This window comes from Gavia stellata, chromosome 1 (genome assembly GCF_030936135.1).
Source record: "Gavia stellata isolate bGavSte3 chromosome 1, bGavSte3.hap2, whole genome shotgun sequence".
NCBI classification, from domain to species: domain Eukaryota; kingdom Metazoa; phylum Chordata; class Aves; order Gaviiformes; family Gaviidae; genus Gavia; species Gavia stellata.
The window spans coordinates 75,195,003-75,210,797 of NC_082594.1; the positions used below are offsets into that span (position 1 = coordinate 75,195,003).

Here is a 15,795-nt window from a genome sequence, read left to right on the forward strand (position 1 = left end):
AATAATTGCTTTTGTTTTCAGTAAATGTAGAAAATAATTTTCTTCAAATTAAGTCAAACACCTCTAGATGGTTATTTAGCAACACTATATCTTTCTTTCTGTAGTGTCCTTCCACAGTTGCTCAGATAAATGAGTAGGCTTTACATTAGCTGTTGCTGCATCTTCATTTTTCTTTTGTGTGATGCTGAAAGGAAACTGATTTACTTACAGCACTGAGTGATGCCCATGAAAGTGCTCTCATTGAAATTATCCTCGCAACGGTTAGAGAAGCAGCTGAAGGTCATCCTCCCGTGGGCAGAGGTGCAGCCAAAAAAGTCAGTGCATCTTAGTCTTATTTATTGTCCTGTAATCACTTTCTCTTTGCCATATGTGCTTTGCCAGGCAGCATGTTCCTAATGGTGGGTATATCTTCGGAAATAAAATGGCTTATTTTTATGAAGCGACACAGTGTCTTTTGACCTCTAGATCTTATTAGTAGTGGATGTTGAAGGAGATGAGCATTAGAAGAAAGCCAGTTGAAGCATGTTATTGACAAATGGTGAGCATTTTATCTACGAGATATAGCTGTTCAGCGATTTGCATCTAATTTAAGGTTAACCAAAAAAATAAAAAAGCGTCTGGTTGTCTCCATGGAAAAGTATCTTTATCTTAGCTTGATATGCTTTAGACAAAGGTATGTGAATTAACCTTGGATTACATGTAAAATTCCACTCAAATCTAAGAGATTTTATAATTGAAACAAAATGCTTTATCTGCAGATTCTGTCGGTAAAAGAGAAGAAAATACAACTGGAAGATTGTACCAAAATTACTGAACACTTTACTATGGTGCTTCCTCAGCTCTTGGCAAAGGTAACTAACAGCTGCTCTGTGAATGCATGTTAAATATTTCATTAAAATTCTTGTAGTGTGATCATATCCTGTTTTTTCTCTGCAGTATTCAACAGATGCACAAAAAGTGGCAAATCTTCTGCAGATTCCTCAGTATTATGATTTAGATGTTTACAGTACGGGACATCTAGCGAAGGTGAATAGGAATTGGGGTAGTTGATTCATGTGGAATGTACTAAATTTATGTGACAATGTACAGAGTTTATTGGGACTTGGAACAAGCAGGAGACTGTTGAAATATAAACAAATGGTCTCATACCTTGAGGAAAGTGGTCTTATTCGGGCTTTACTTCTTGATTTGGGGCTGCCAAAGAAAAGCCTTAGTGCTTGTCAGTTCTGATACGCTGTGACTGGCCCTCATGGGTAATGATTTGTGGTTTCATGTGGTAGGCCAGCCCTGCGTTTTTCATTGTTGGGTGGAGAGAGGGTGGGTTATGCCATGTGTCTAAGCTGGTGTGTCACAGCAGTTTACTGCAGAATAGGTTTCATTCTCCTTGAAGACTGACTCTCAGCTGCTGGGGAATGATGGTAACTGAAAGATAAGAATGGAGATAGTATATCTGCTGATGGGAGAGGGTTGGTCAGAAACGGATAGATGAAATCCTTGAAATAGTTTAATGTATTCTTAAGCAGGGATGTTTGCAGGGAGGTAATGTTAGGCGAACACTCCTAGGTTAATTTCAGCACAAATCGTTAACTGGAAGAGAGAGAGTCAGCAGAATGGCATAAATTACCACCTCTCACTAAGAGTGAAGACCCCAGTTGCTGACGTGATCTGAAACATTCTCCATCCTCTGCTGCTGAGGGAGACAACTTCCGTTGTTTGGAGACACATCTGGAAAGGCATTTTTTTACTCCCTGCCTTTGTCTTTATTTTTATGTAGTGCCAAATGTGTATCGCTAAAGTAGACCAGTTGCAGTAGAGCAACTGTAGTAGAGCAGTTGCTTCATTCTTTAGGAAGATACAGAGACAATAATAATGAAAACAAGCTATAAACCCAGAAAAAAAGTTCTATCCTGTAATCCTGCCCCTCTGTTCCTTAGACTGGCATTTATTTCGTGTTGGTTGTATGACCTATAGACATAAATGGGCCTAGTGAAATGTAACGAAAGCATAAGTGGATTTTTGCACAATTTACCTGTCATACCCCTTTTATCACCTGCAGCATTTGGATGCTTTGCTGAGAGAGGTAAAAGACATTGTGGCCAAACACTCTGACCTGTCTGTCCTTGAGGCTTCCTCCAGGACTTATTATATCCTCTGCAGTGAAGAAATTGCCATCTATAGCCAGGTGGATCATGCCCGAACTCAACTGGTAGATGAATTGGTGGGACAGCTTAACCAGCTACTAGATGGCTTCTGGCAAAAGGTGAGCGTGACTCATTGTGGAGATGAACAGACTGTTTCCCTATGAAAAAAGAAGACAAAAGAATTAAGGGGGATATGGAACTTTTCTTTGTCTGCTGTTTCTGCTTGAGGGTAGCAGAGGTTTAAAAGATGGGTTTGCACCTCTGAAAAGATTGACTGTTTACATGTTAATGAAGCAGATGTATTTTGTCAGGAATAGAGTGGGGAAAATAATAACCAAGGTAGTCCACACCAGCAACAGGGCATTTTTACATCTTCTGAATATTCTGGACCTAAGCTCCATAGTTGCTCCATTACTGTGCCGAAGACACTATGTGCAAGATCAGCACATGTGCTGTGGATCTATAGGTGATGAGACTGTTCCCCAAAAGGTATAGTTCTGTACTTCTACATATTTGACTGTACACAAGATGTCCTTTGTGCTGCCACTTTGGCTGTAGAGATAGTACTAGGAAAAAAAAAACAAACCAACTAGCAGTCTGTAATGCAGATTGTATAGCTTTGGAGTCTTTGAAATGATGACTTTCCCCTTGAAGGAGCACTGCAGAGTCTCCCTCAAAGTTTTTCATTAGTTCTAAAAAGCAGAAACAGCTGGTGGTGATATGAATAGCTTGCTGGCTGAACTGAACAACAGAAGCTTGCAGCTGATCTGATCAACTGTGCTGTCATGAACAGGTGTCATGCCATGGTATGAGAGTTAACACTAGCAGGTTTTTATTGGACACTGGGATATTGTAAAATGTGTCAAGCCAAAAAATCCCCTAACCTCAGATTGGATTTATTTTGCTGGTCTTAAATAGATATCTATGTCAATGTGGGAGAATGTGTACTTATGAGAAACAAGATAAGTGCTAGACCAGGGATTCTTCAACTCCTTCGTAGCGTGATCCATATCTAAATAAAGAGATTTTCTCCTGAAACCCCTCCCTTCTAATTCCTGGTTGTATATACCGTCTCCCATAATCGCGTAGTATACTTGTGGAAGCTACAGCAATTGCATCTATGGGAAAGTATTTAATATATTTTTAGCTATCTCTGAATGTGATCTGGCAGCTGGAAGCAAGGAGAGTCAGCACCATGTGAACAGTTAGCTTTCCAGACATCCCTAACAACTGTGTGAGGGACCATGAATGGCCTGTGAGTCTGAGGGTTAGCACTTCTGTGTTAGCCTAATTGCTTTTTACTTGGTGTTAGTAATATTGTAGTCTAGGGAGGCTGCTGTGGGTTTATTGACAGGGACATTTCCTTATACAAAATTTCTGTGCAGTCAATGTATTGTTTTCTTTCTACTGTAGAGGAAGACATGAGTAGCATGGTTAAACGTGAAGGGACTAGGGAGGGCTGGAGGAGAGTAATTCAAGCCTGTGAGTTGGTTGGGAAAAGAACATATTGGTTACCTTGCCCCACACTGGCTAAATCCTTTCTCTTTCCCAAACTTTCATAATTTAGGAAGAAGGATTTTGTACGGATGCAGGAGAAATTTCCCGGATGCACTCTGCTTTGAGAAGAGTAGCAGCTTTTCATAAGTGAGATGTTTGTTTACACAATTTACTTCCCCATATACTTTAGTGTTGACCTAACAGGTGCAAAGTGAGAATTGTTCTTGTTTTTGGGTTTAATAAGGTTTTTCATAGGAGAATGAAAAGTATCCCAATGAGAGGTACTGCAAGGTTTAGTTTCTTCTTAACAGAAGTGTACTCTTGGATACAGAATTCGTCTTGGACTTGTTACTGAGGTTGGAGCATCAGCCGTAATGTGGCTAATAAGTGTGTGCCTCAGATGGGGATGTCAGAGTGGACAAAGAGATCCTCTCTGTGGTGCCTCCCTCCTAGCTGGATGCTTTTTCACTGCCTTGCTGTCAACACTGGTCATCAGTCTGAAGAGGTTATAGTGAATGCAGTCTTTTTTCCCAGCAGATGTGATCTGCTTTGTTTGTTTTAGTTTATTTGCTCTTTTAACAAAAGATGGGTTTCTCAAAAGCTTGGTTCTCCAGGGATTGTTCACCAAGTAAACTGTCATGCAAGATAGCAGAGGGTGGGGGAACTGGGCTGCCTTCTCAATGTGTCTTTTACCTATCCTGAATGCTAGGGCTGCTGTTTTTGCAAAGAGAAGTCTAACGTTGAGTTGCGAACACTCAAGAGTATTAGAAACAGTCTTTTAAAGCAGGCTGGGGAAATTGTTCTTTAGACCTTTTTGGGCACTTAGAGAGTGTGGATAGAGTATAGGAAAAGGTACAGAGCTCAAGCTTCTTTTTCCTCTCTTCATGACACTGCAGTTTTGCGATAGGAATGCAGACTGTAAAGCTATGGGCTAAAGGTTGCAGTGTTACATCATGAAAAACTTGAATTTCATTTTTCCCCCCCCTTATAACTCATAATTAGTTGTTTAAAGTTATTGCTGTACATCAGATGAAGGCAAAAATAGGGTACATTTAACCTGTTGGGTCAGGTGAGATTTAATTTCTTGCCTAGTGTGTCATTATTGTTTCTCTTTCACTTGCAGTGCCCATGATCTCACGAAGTGGAATCTGTATGACAAGACTTCAAGGTTGCTGGTGTTTGAAATGGAACATGAGAGTTTGCCTGTTCTGGTGAGTTGTTAATATTTAACATTGAAAGAGGTTTTTCTTGTTGAAAGCAGGAAATTAAGAAATATTAAATAATCTTATATATCAATGCCCTGTGAGGCAGGAAGATACTGTTTCCATTTCTCAATCTGGGAAACTGAGGCTGTCTTTGGTATAATGTTATTGGAATCGGTAAATTCATGCGATAGATTCCTTTATTTTGGAGATTGTCCAAAGCTATGATAGAGTAATCATCTAACATCCGGATTGATCCTTCGTCATGCTCAGTACTTCCCATTGTTTGTACAGTATTGCTCTCAGTACATATGAAAGTGTTGGGACTGTGAGGAGCCCCTTTAGATTGCATGTAACCAGAAACTGGAATACTTTGGACCTGTTGCTTGCAGATTGACTCTTGGTGAAGATGGTTTGTAATTACCAGTTGTCTCAACTGCAGCCTTTTGGTTGTCTGGTTGCCTCAACTCAAACAGTAGCTGTGCCAAAATGGAGGTGTGTATCCTGGGATTACAAGGTGCAGTACTCTAGCAGTCATGAATGTTAATCAGCCCCCAACTTCAGGAGAGAACTTGAGGTTATTTGGGAAGGGGTGAAATTTAGTTGAGTAGAGAGAGCCTGCAGCCAGTGGCTAGAGGTGGACTCCTTTAGATGGAGCATTGGAGCACCAAGGTTTGGCTTTTGCTCTGAATTGCCCTCTGGAGAAGTCTGCCTTTCATCAAAGACTGCAGAGAAATCCTGAGAAGCTAAGCTAAAGTTAGCCTCTGTGAACACCCTTTTTAGTACATGGTTACTTTCCATTGAACTTGTCAAGACGTCAGAGTTCTGCAGAAGCAGCACCTTAGTAATGAAGTTTCTCAGAGGCAGTATCTGCTTGTATGTAAACCTATTAAGTTTATTTTGAGGGTCTAAATACTTTACAGTGCAGATACGGTCATGCAAGCAGCATGCGGAATGGCAGGCTTGGATGCTTTGTTTAGTCATAAGTTTTTTGCTGTTGAGCCTTTCATGTAAATAAAGGACGTGTGTTTTTATTTGCAGATGAGCCTGCCAGCTCTCCAGTGCACGTATTTTGCTCTCCTGTGGCAACTAGCTGCAGTTTCGGAAAATTCTCCCAAGGTTGGCCACTCCACGTAATTTTGAAACCCAGAGTCGTGTTTCTGGAAGTTTAAGTTGCTTTTCTGTTCTTGGATTGCCAGAAAAAAACCCAACAACTTTCTAAGAAGATAATTTGTCTGTTTTCTTGAGGAAACCAAATTGAGTTGAGGCATTTTCTTTCTGTCTTGCCCTCTGTTTTTTTAAAAGTGTTTATGCTTTTTCAGTCTGCAAGAGAGTAGGTGAACAATGGTTCGCCTCTATTTTTACTGCAAAACATGTGCATCGAATTCCTGGGGCTTGATGGAGATAAGGAACTTGTTCCACTGCCAAACAGTTTGCTGTTTTCTTGTTTTAAGCAACCAAGAATATTCAGTGAAAACTCCAGAAAGTCCTGTTGCTTTCTTTTGTTTTTATTTTCTTGTTTTACTTATATTTTTCTGGCAGAAAGTTTGAGGAAAGTGGTAATTTTCTCATCAGCTGACTATTTACTTTCTTAATTGGTTTTATAAAGTGCCAAGCTCTGGCAGGTATTTCAGAAAGCAGTCTAGATTACGACACCAGAGGGGAAAACTCTTTTATGCTTTGGTTCACATGTGAATGTGTACCTGTGCGAGGGCTCCTCTTTATGGTGATTTTTGACTACACTGACTGCTGCTGCTTCTGTCATTCTGTCCTCTTCCCCAGGTGCTCCTGTGTGTACGGAACAGGACGCTGACACAGACATTTGTTTTGTATGAGAAATGCTAGCTGGGAGTCACCCATTTGGTGACTGATTCACTATCTATTCCCGTCCTATTCCATTCCTGTGTAGATGTCTGCATCTCTCACTGCTCTAGTATGTCCTGCCTTTCAGTCCAGACACAGTTAGCTTGACTGATAACGGGGCAGCACATCTTTTAATTTGGCCTTTCATGTGGGAGCAGATTTTGATTTGAAGCACAATGTTACAGGTCACTCTGCAGGGTCAAATCTGGATGTTGGCAGAGAGAGAAGTTCCAAGAGCAAAGAACATAATTTCCTGGACAGCAGCTCTAGGACCATTTCTTCCCGCTGCTCCTCCCCGAATAGTGTTAACGCAATGTTTTGCCTCTCCCTCTGCTTCTTCTCAGCATGCCTTGGGATGGATCCCCTTTCTTACAAAGATACAGTTGCACAGCATGAAATCCAGCCCTCCTGTAAGGGCATTCCTTTTCTGTTGACTGCCCAGTGTAGTGCAACAGCTGGGACCTGGTGAAGGATCAGAAAGTCTTCTACGTGGCTGTGGGAAAATCAAATAGTCTCTTTTGCTGGATTCATCTTAACAAATCAAGATGTCTAAGTTTTGAGTGCCAAAGTTAGCAGCGTAGTTAAACGGGGTTCCCTCTGTGGTCAGTAGAGGGAAAGAGAAGAGCAACTCCAGAAGGCAATTCACATTGAAAATTAGGTGGGATGGACCAGAGTTTTTCTGACTCTACTTCCATCTCTAAAGTGGAAATCATTATCATTGCTTTATAAGAATAAGCTGAAGTGAATTCTGCAAATCTTGTAGTTCCTTGGAGGGACTTAGAACGGAATAGATGCTATTAGAGCTGCCCATCCTACAGATGGAGAAACTAAGGGTTTGTGACTTGATGAATACCACTAGCCTCAGCAAGTGTGACAGATGCACATGTCCTGCTAGTGTTTGTCACAATTCTGCACCAGAGCACGGGGAAAAGTATATATTTTTATGGATTGAGCTTTCTATACCAGATATTGTGCCTGAAAACAAGACATGGTTTTGAAGTTGTTCCTATCTGTTGCTACTGTGAGATGTTGGCTTCTTTCATAATGTCATCAGATGTGCTATCTTAAATGAATAATATCAGTGGAACAAAGATGCAACTGTTGTTTGTTGTGTAGTTCTCTATTGAATCATAGTCCCTAACACCTTTGTCCTGTAACTTTCCTGAAATACGTTTTTAGGAGACTCTTTTTGCATTGAGAAGAGAGCTGAGGCGTTTCAGTCAGATTTGCATGTGCTTCCTCCACCATAAGGAAAAAGATGTAAGAGAAAAGGTTTGTGTTTCTGTATCACTTAATTGGTGTACGTGCTCAGACCTCCTTTTAAATGCCTGCGTTTCTTTTCATACTAGTATTTCCTTCTACTGATTTTTGCTAGTTTTTGTCTCTTAGCAGAGAAATAACTCTTTAAAAAAAACAATTTTCAACTATTTATTTTGAAGAAAATTAAAGTTATGTTAGTTAAAATGCTAGAAAAGTTAGTGCTTTAATCAAGCATAGATCTGTGTCTGCATGGGTCCATCTGCAGAATCAAGGCCTGAATCTGAATGACTCCATTGCCATTTGATAATAATCGTGTTTTCTGATTAGACTGATCAGTGTACTGGTTGCTATCATTGTTTTATTAATGCCTTGCTGTGAATATTATTTCAAAAATGAAAAATTTGGAGAAATTGTCCAGTGATTCATGTGTGTTAATAGAGAGATATTCTAGCATAATAGAGCTCTTCTTCCTTCCCATGGAAGTTTGAAAATCTTGAGGTGGTGTTTATGCATGATACTTGTATATACTGTATCCCAAGGTATGAGTTCTGGAAGCGCTTAGCTGTGGCATTTTACCACAGGTGGGAGCAAACAGAAATCTATAGCTTGCAAGGAAGAAGTGGGATAGAAGCTAGATCGTGACATGTGGTGTTTGATGGACATGCAAAGTGGAATTGGCATGAAAAGTAGCGCGGTCTCTAAATCCTTCTTTGGCTTTGTTTGCTTGATACAGGCCTTCGTGATACTCTGTGACTGGTTGCTGATTTTGAGTCATCAGGATTCAAATAATAACAAAGAAGCAGCTGGACTTCTAGATTATCTTCCTAGCACATCACTTCAAGAAAAACTGCTTTTTTTTATCCAGGAACATGTTTTCATGGAGGAAGAAGGCGAAAGCAAAGGTTAGACATCTTCATCACTGGAGAAGCAATTTACCAGTTTTGCTGTCATTTGTCATCTGCATTGAACGTATCAGGAGAAGGGGCTGGTCTTTTTTTTTTGGTTGTTTTTTGTTTTTTTTTTTGGTTGGGCCCCTTTACAAACAAAGAGGGTCACCTGTTATTCACTGGTCTGTATCCACTGTGGATCAACGACAGAAAATAGCTGCCAATTCACTTGTAGGTAGAAAGGGCTGATGTGATGCAGGGATGGGTGAGAATGTAAAAGTAATTGGTAGACTGACTTTGGTACAGACGATGGTGTTAGCCACCTCTGTGGAAGGCCTTGCAGTGTTACAGTGTGACTCTGCCAATGCGTGGGCACTTCTAAGCCGTCAGAGTAAAGGACTAGTGGATTTTGATTTGGTGGGTGTGGGGCAGATTTAGTGGGAAGTATCTATGTACTTGTTGCTCTCTTGCCTTTTACAAACACATTCAGGTGCCAAATTGAAGCTGTTATTGTGAAGGCTGCTTTCTTTTGGGAGTGTTTTGAAAATAAATTGTTAGTTCATTGTGGTTTTGAGGCTGAGTTCAAGTATCATGCTTTGAAAGCATTATTCTAGATTATTGTGTCGAACTCTTGTACTTCAGCTGTTCAGATTGAGTTCTGTGTTCAGTTTTGGGCACCACACTTCTCCAGGTTACAGTGTATATGCAAGAAGTGATGGGTCTAAATTGCGACAGGGAGATAGTAGAAGAGAATCCTTACTGGTAAAGTTAGAGATACAATAGACAAGATTGCTGAAGTAGGTTGTAGTATCCTAGCTGTCGGAGTTTTGCAGCAGGTTATGTTTCAGGTTGCATGTGTTATGTAGCTGAAACTGATAAAGTTGATGCTGTTTTGAGTTAGATGGCCTGAGATCTGTTTCAAACCCATTTTGTATGATGCTTTCAATTTCTCAGTCCTCCCCACAAAGGATCCCTGTCATCCCGTTGCAGATTCCTTCTTGAACGAGTGATTCTATCATGCTGTGGGTGTGGTTGTCTGTGTGCACTGCTGGCAGCTGCTGCATTTTAGTTTTAACTCTAATTTGCAGATACTTGTGATCAGTCACTTGCTTTATGTTTGTTTCTGGGCCCACAGTCATGCTAGAAGCAGAAACAGTCCACATCAAAATTATAGGTCAAAGACTGAAGCCATTTGGCAGTTGAGAGATGACATTCACAGCAGGAAAGAGTGTATCTCAGCTCTCCTGCTGCAAGAAGCTCTCCCCAAGCACCTTTGTAGCTGCATTGGAAGACTCTTAAGAGTATTTGTTTTCCACAGATTATCCAGCTGGTCATTAACCCATGTTCCAGAGGCTTAATATGTTCTTAATGATATGAAATGACTTTTTTCTTTCACTCTTGTTGATAACTACTTGGAGAGTTTCACCTGAATTCTTCTCTTGTTGACTGTGTATGGCAACTTCTGTAGGGTTTCTGATGAGTTATGTGCTGGTTTTCTAGCATCTGTGTTATTCTAAGAAAAAAAAGGTGGTTGCAATTTGTCTGGTCTGTTCCATTTGGTGTGTTTGTGCCTTTTATTCTACACTCTGGTTCTGTTCTGTACCTGTGAGCAGTGTTGTACACGGAAATTCTGACTAGTAGAAATGCGAAAGCCCCATGAAGGTCACAGTAGAAGATTGCAAATAACTCATTTTCACTGTCATCAGCTGCAAGCTTTGAAATGGAAATAAACCTGTGTTTTCTGATATACACAGGAATGAGCAGTAGCATCTGTTGCTTAGTGTATTGACTGGACAGCTGAGTCTGTGCTATTTGATGAAAGTTGATCATTAAAATTGAGATCTCTTGAATAAAGTAATAGAACAAAGCTTCAATGCTTTTGTTTCCCTAGACCTGACAGAAGAGGAGGAGAGAAAGAATGAAAGTCGCAAACTTGATGACTTGCACAAAAAGCGGAATCTTCTTGCAGCGTATTGCAAGTTAATAGTGTATAATGTGGTAGAGATGACTGCGGCTGCTGAGATCTATAAGCATTATGTGAAGGTAATGTTTTAGATAAGATTACTTTGACTATCAGTGTATTTTAGTTTTTGAAAGTGACTCCAGTGTTTGTGAAAGATGTGGGGTTAATAGTCTTATGGCTCAGAATCCTTGTATAATCACAAAAGGGCTCTAAGATCAAGCAAGAGTTGACAAATCTCTCCTCTTGGCTCTGCAAAGGTATCTCGCTGCAGACAAAGTAACTGAAAATTGAGTAGAGGGTATGCCTGTCTGAACATCTGCTCCTTGGCTTCTCCAGAGAGGCCATTGCAGAGAAGCAGTTTATGGCTGGGAGAGTGTTTTAACTATAGAGATTCTCACATTGAAGTGGTTAACTTACTTCATGTGGCTCACACAGTCCATATGCAGATGGCCTAGATTTCACATGGGTTCTGGTATTTAGACAACTGGTAGAGCTTCAGCCACTCTGAATTGGGTTTCAGGAGGGCCAAGAACAGCACGGAGTGGGCAGTTGCCTTGAGTCAACTAACAGGACTTTGGAAATACCTCAATATGGATCTTGTTCTTTACTTCATTGGGCCCAAGGCAAGCATTGGTTAAATACAGAAAACTCTATTTCTCTCCTGAGTAGGCTTTGTTTTTTTTCTGTAATAAATACTTAACAATTTCAGTGGGACTTTAATCCTCACATTACTCTTAAAGGAGCATGCCATTGCTTTACATATGAAATAATATAAAAAGTCCAGTTTTCATCTTTTAGTTTTAGTCTTCTGATATTGAGAGTGTTTTATGAACTTCTTGTGTGACATGAAGATGTGTTTTGTGTACTCCCAGTGCTAAAGAAGGGGAATGGTAATTCTCATCTGTTTTGTTGCTGTTAATAGACCTACAATGATTTTGGAGACATAATTAAAGAAACATTAAGCAGGACCAGGCACAACAACAAAATTCAGAGTGCCAAGACACTGGTTCTCTGTCTGCAGCAGGTATGGTTAAGATTAAAGCAAGAGGCTAGGGGCTCTTATGACAGCTGTATTCATATTGGAATCTTTTACTTACCTTGCCATAATTATTCAAATTCACTAAAACACCTAGTGGAAGAAGTCATTTACTTGACTGTACTTTCTATGTGTATGTTGGTTTTGCAAGCCATAATTAAAACTTCTTTCAAATCGTTACATCTGTTTTAAAATGCAGGTTTTTGCACAATTTTTTTGTCTTTATTTTTAACCTTTAAAGGCACAGTGTGTTAGGATTGATGTGAGGTTACGGAGTGTTTCTTGGGACATGCTAGGTGTTTCTTAACCTTAACAAAGGTTAAGGATATTATTCTGTGTTTTACGGACTACCTCAGTTCCTATTGAATTTGAGGAATCGCAACGTGTCTGTGGCTGGCCAGCTCTAATCCCCAGTATTTTCAGTATTTTTGTTCTGGAAGAAAGTGGGGCATAGCTCTTCTGAAGGGTCTCAGTTGCTGGGGCTTGCAGCTGCTGACTGATGAGGCCAGTTAGCTATTTTAGCAGCTGCTTTTGCCAGCTCTGCCCATGACCAGAGCTGCTTCTAGCTTGGAGTCCTGCTGTAAGCCACAGAGGAGGCTCCTCCCAGGGGGTGCTGATACATGAGCTTTGCTTATTTCACACGCATTGCCAGGGGCTTAGATCTGTGAACTAGTCCCTGAAATCTGAGCTTAGGTGAAGCTAAGCAGCATTTGGCTACGTATATTCTGCTGACATAGTCAGGACTTTGTGTTTAGGTATCACATAGACAACAGGCCCTTTTTGGCCTTTGTTTGACCTTGAAAGTTAACAGGTTGAAGGGAACAAGCTGCCTCCATGTTCTGTTAGGAAAAAACCCCAAAATATAGTTAATTTTACTCGAGACTTGCTTTTGACCCAGTCTCACTCTCAGAAATTGGACTATGCTGCTGCCAAACTTGCTGCTTTATATCCGAGTTCTGATATTCTGAAATCCTCTCAGGCAAATTAGGCCTCTTGAGCTTGATTCAGAAGTCCCAACAGGAGATGGGGTCAGTGGAGGCATCATCTTCAGGAATCAGTTCTCTGTGTATGCACATAATTTTGTATTTATTTATTTTTAATTTGTGCCTATCTGTTAAGCACAACAGTGTCCTTTGTGTCAGTTCCTTGTCGTTGTTCCAGTCGTGTGCTTCTGAAGCACAGGAGTTACCTGCTCTTTTGTAAGGTCTTCTGTCTATGTAAGCTAACTGTTGCTTGCTGTGCATGTCTCTGTGTCCTCCTGGTGCTTTGTTTGCCTGTAGGATTACATATGGTTGCTTATCAGAGACTTCTTTTGCAGCTGTTTCAGACACATGCAAAAAGCCAAGAGAGCAGTAGTGGTGTGGACTTCTCCTCTGCTTCCTTCACAAATATGAAAGAACTTGCTCGTCGTTTTTCGCTAACATTTGGCTGGGACCAGGTGAAATCTAGAGAATCTGTAGCTATGATACACAAGTATGTGCCACGTAACATCACTTTGTCCATGGTCATTGCTTTTGTTAGTTGTCTGTTTTATTACTCTGTTCTCTCTCTATTTTTTCTTCCAATAGGGAAGGGATTGAATTTGCTTTTCAGGGAGCTACTGGAGTAGATGGAAAATGCTTGCCTCCTAACTTGAGCTTTCTGTTAATCATCAGTGAATTTTCCAACAAGCTGCTAAAGCCTGACAAAAGACTAGTGTAAGTTAAGTTCTTGTACAGTCATACACAGTTTGTGTTTTGTGTATCCTTGTACATGGGACACTTGACCTTCAGTGTTGCAGACGTTGCTCAAGGACTTTTCTGAGAACTTTATAATCAATCTGCCCCTGAGGCTGTTAGTTTGAGAGACACTTGCTGAATTTTGTAGTAGTAGTTATTTCAGATTGTATGTGCAGTATGCATTCTAGATAATTTTTAGACATAGTTGTGGCCACATACGGCAGTTGTTCTAAGGGAAAGACAATGTTAACTTGGTAGAAGAGATTTGCAATTTGATTGGCTAGTGGAGGGCCAGGAATGCTTTTCTGAACAGAAAAGTAAAGCAGAAAAGATTGAGAAAGAGGTAATGCCCAGATCGTTATTTTGTAATGATCTAATTCCGTAGCTTCAGGAGTGAATTACGTGAGTTCTGCGGAATATACTTGGAATAGAAATATACATGACACTATTAATAACGGGGATATTTAAATTCAAGAATTTACTATTTACAGGTGAATGTGCCCCGATCCAGTTTGGCCCCTGTGTTTTACAGTGGTTTAAATATTTACATTTAATAATAGAAGAATGATCGCCTTATTTTGGCATCATGGGGCATTATGCGTCTGAACAGAGAGATGTATGATCATGTCTCTTACTGCCTTCTTCACCTGCCTCAACGCCAGTCATTTTTGGGAAGGTAGTAATGTTCTTCCTTCTATTTGACATTTCTTCTATTTGCTGCTTATTTTGGATCTGGATCTCTGCACTTCAGTCTTCTATTTACAGATAGTGCAAAAACTATTGCAAAATATATAACAGCTATTTTCATTTTCCTGAGAGTATACATGAAGACATGGGAATGTAAGATGAAACATTAAGACACATCTGTCTTTTTGAATTTCTGAGCAAATCACTCCAGTACCTGACAGGAAAAGATACGCTTTGGAGAAGAACTCAACAGAAATGGAAAAAAACCCCAACAACTACATCTTGCTGAGCTCTGTGTAACTTGTTTGCTCCTGTGTCACTTTGTTTTAGAGGTTAACTTCCATGGGGATCATCAACCAGTTTTTATATAGCAAGGATCAAGAGTGGTAAAATGTCTACTTTCCTGTTACTGTACATGACAAATACTATTTATTAACGATTGCCAGCTACCTAGACAATATATTTTAAAAAATGGATTCAAACCCAAAATGCAAAATACAGAAGAAAAATATTTGACGTATACTGATTACAACCCCTGGTAAATCTAAAGTGGATGATCTATGTCTAGTAATAACTTCCCTTTCTGTTCTTGCATTTTTCTCAGAGAGAATATTTGAGATCTGTGACTAGAATTGGTTTTGTACAGTTTCTGTACATCTCTGTCCTCGTTGCCTGGATTTTAAAGAGCTATTATCATCTGTGTGGTGTAGGGACACTTGTGCAATAAGTATATTTCTGTTAATCCATCCTTGAAAAACTTTGTCATTTCATTTACCTCCAAGGAGTATTTTTTAATTAAACAAGAGGAAAATATTTCATCATTACTGTGGGCAGATTTAAAGCTAAATCCTGATGATTTTTTTCCTAGGGCTATATTTAACTTCTCAACCAGTGGATATATTCCAGAAGTATATTCCTGAATGTATTAGATACATTCAGGTAGGTTCATTCATTGAAAATTTTTGTGGGAAATACAGAACCTTGCAGGGAGTGCTTTTTGACTTCAGTTCTTACTGCTTTGGACCCTCCCACTGCTGCTGGGAACAAATGGGAAACAATAAAATTCACAAGGGGGGAAATTGCAATTTTATCCACAACTACATTCAGACTATGTTTCTAGAGTAACAGTTTCTATTCTGGGAGGCCTAAAATGCCTTGCAGGGGCTGGAGATTATATTTCCTCTTAGAAATATTTAGGTTTAGCTCCATCATAAATTACTGGATGGAATGTTTTAGGTCAACATGAACTTTTAGAAATAAACATCTGGTTATTTTCATTTTTATTATTAATCATAGGATTGATGTCCAGGTCTGTATGTTAACATATGTGAATGTACCTGTAACAGATGAGATACAGAATATGGGCATTTGTTAGAAAGGAGTGTATTTCAACACCATCAAAGTATATGGATTTTAACCTCCTCGCCTGTAATTGCCCAGGCTGTAGCAGTAAAATATCTGACTTGTCAATTGCTCTGTGCCACAAAGTGCACACAAGAAATGAATTATTGAATAACAAGCAGCATGAAGGGCCTGATTCC

At 39.9% G+C, this 15,795-nt stretch overlaps 1 protein-coding gene across 1 annotated transcript in view; it reads left to right on the forward strand.

Moving 5' to 3' along the window:
• LOC104264807 (cohesin subunit SA-2) overlaps positions 1 to 15,795 on the forward strand; it is a 64,191-nt gene that overhangs the window by 42,144 nt on the left and 6,252 nt on the right. The window contains exons 16-28 of the mRNA XM_059826290.1: positions 211 to 314; positions 759 to 851; positions 937 to 1,026; positions 2,057 to 2,260; positions 3,709 to 3,785; positions 4,762 to 4,849; positions 5,882 to 5,959; positions 7,883 to 7,975; positions 8,697 to 8,865; positions 10,742 to 10,893; positions 11,736 to 11,837; positions 13,168 to 13,322; positions 13,418 to 13,546. Of these exons, the coding sequence (XP_059682273.1) occupies positions 211 to 314; positions 759 to 851; positions 937 to 1,026; positions 2,057 to 2,260; positions 3,709 to 3,785; positions 4,762 to 4,849; positions 5,882 to 5,959; positions 7,883 to 7,975; positions 8,697 to 8,865; positions 10,742 to 10,893; positions 11,736 to 11,837; positions 13,168 to 13,322; positions 13,418 to 13,546 (1,534 nt within the window). The remainder of the gene's footprint in view (positions 1 to 210; positions 315 to 758; positions 852 to 936; positions 1,027 to 2,056; positions 2,261 to 3,708; positions 3,786 to 4,761; positions 4,850 to 5,881; positions 5,960 to 7,882; positions 7,976 to 8,696; positions 8,866 to 10,741; positions 10,894 to 11,735; positions 11,838 to 13,167; positions 13,323 to 13,417; positions 13,547 to 15,795) is intronic.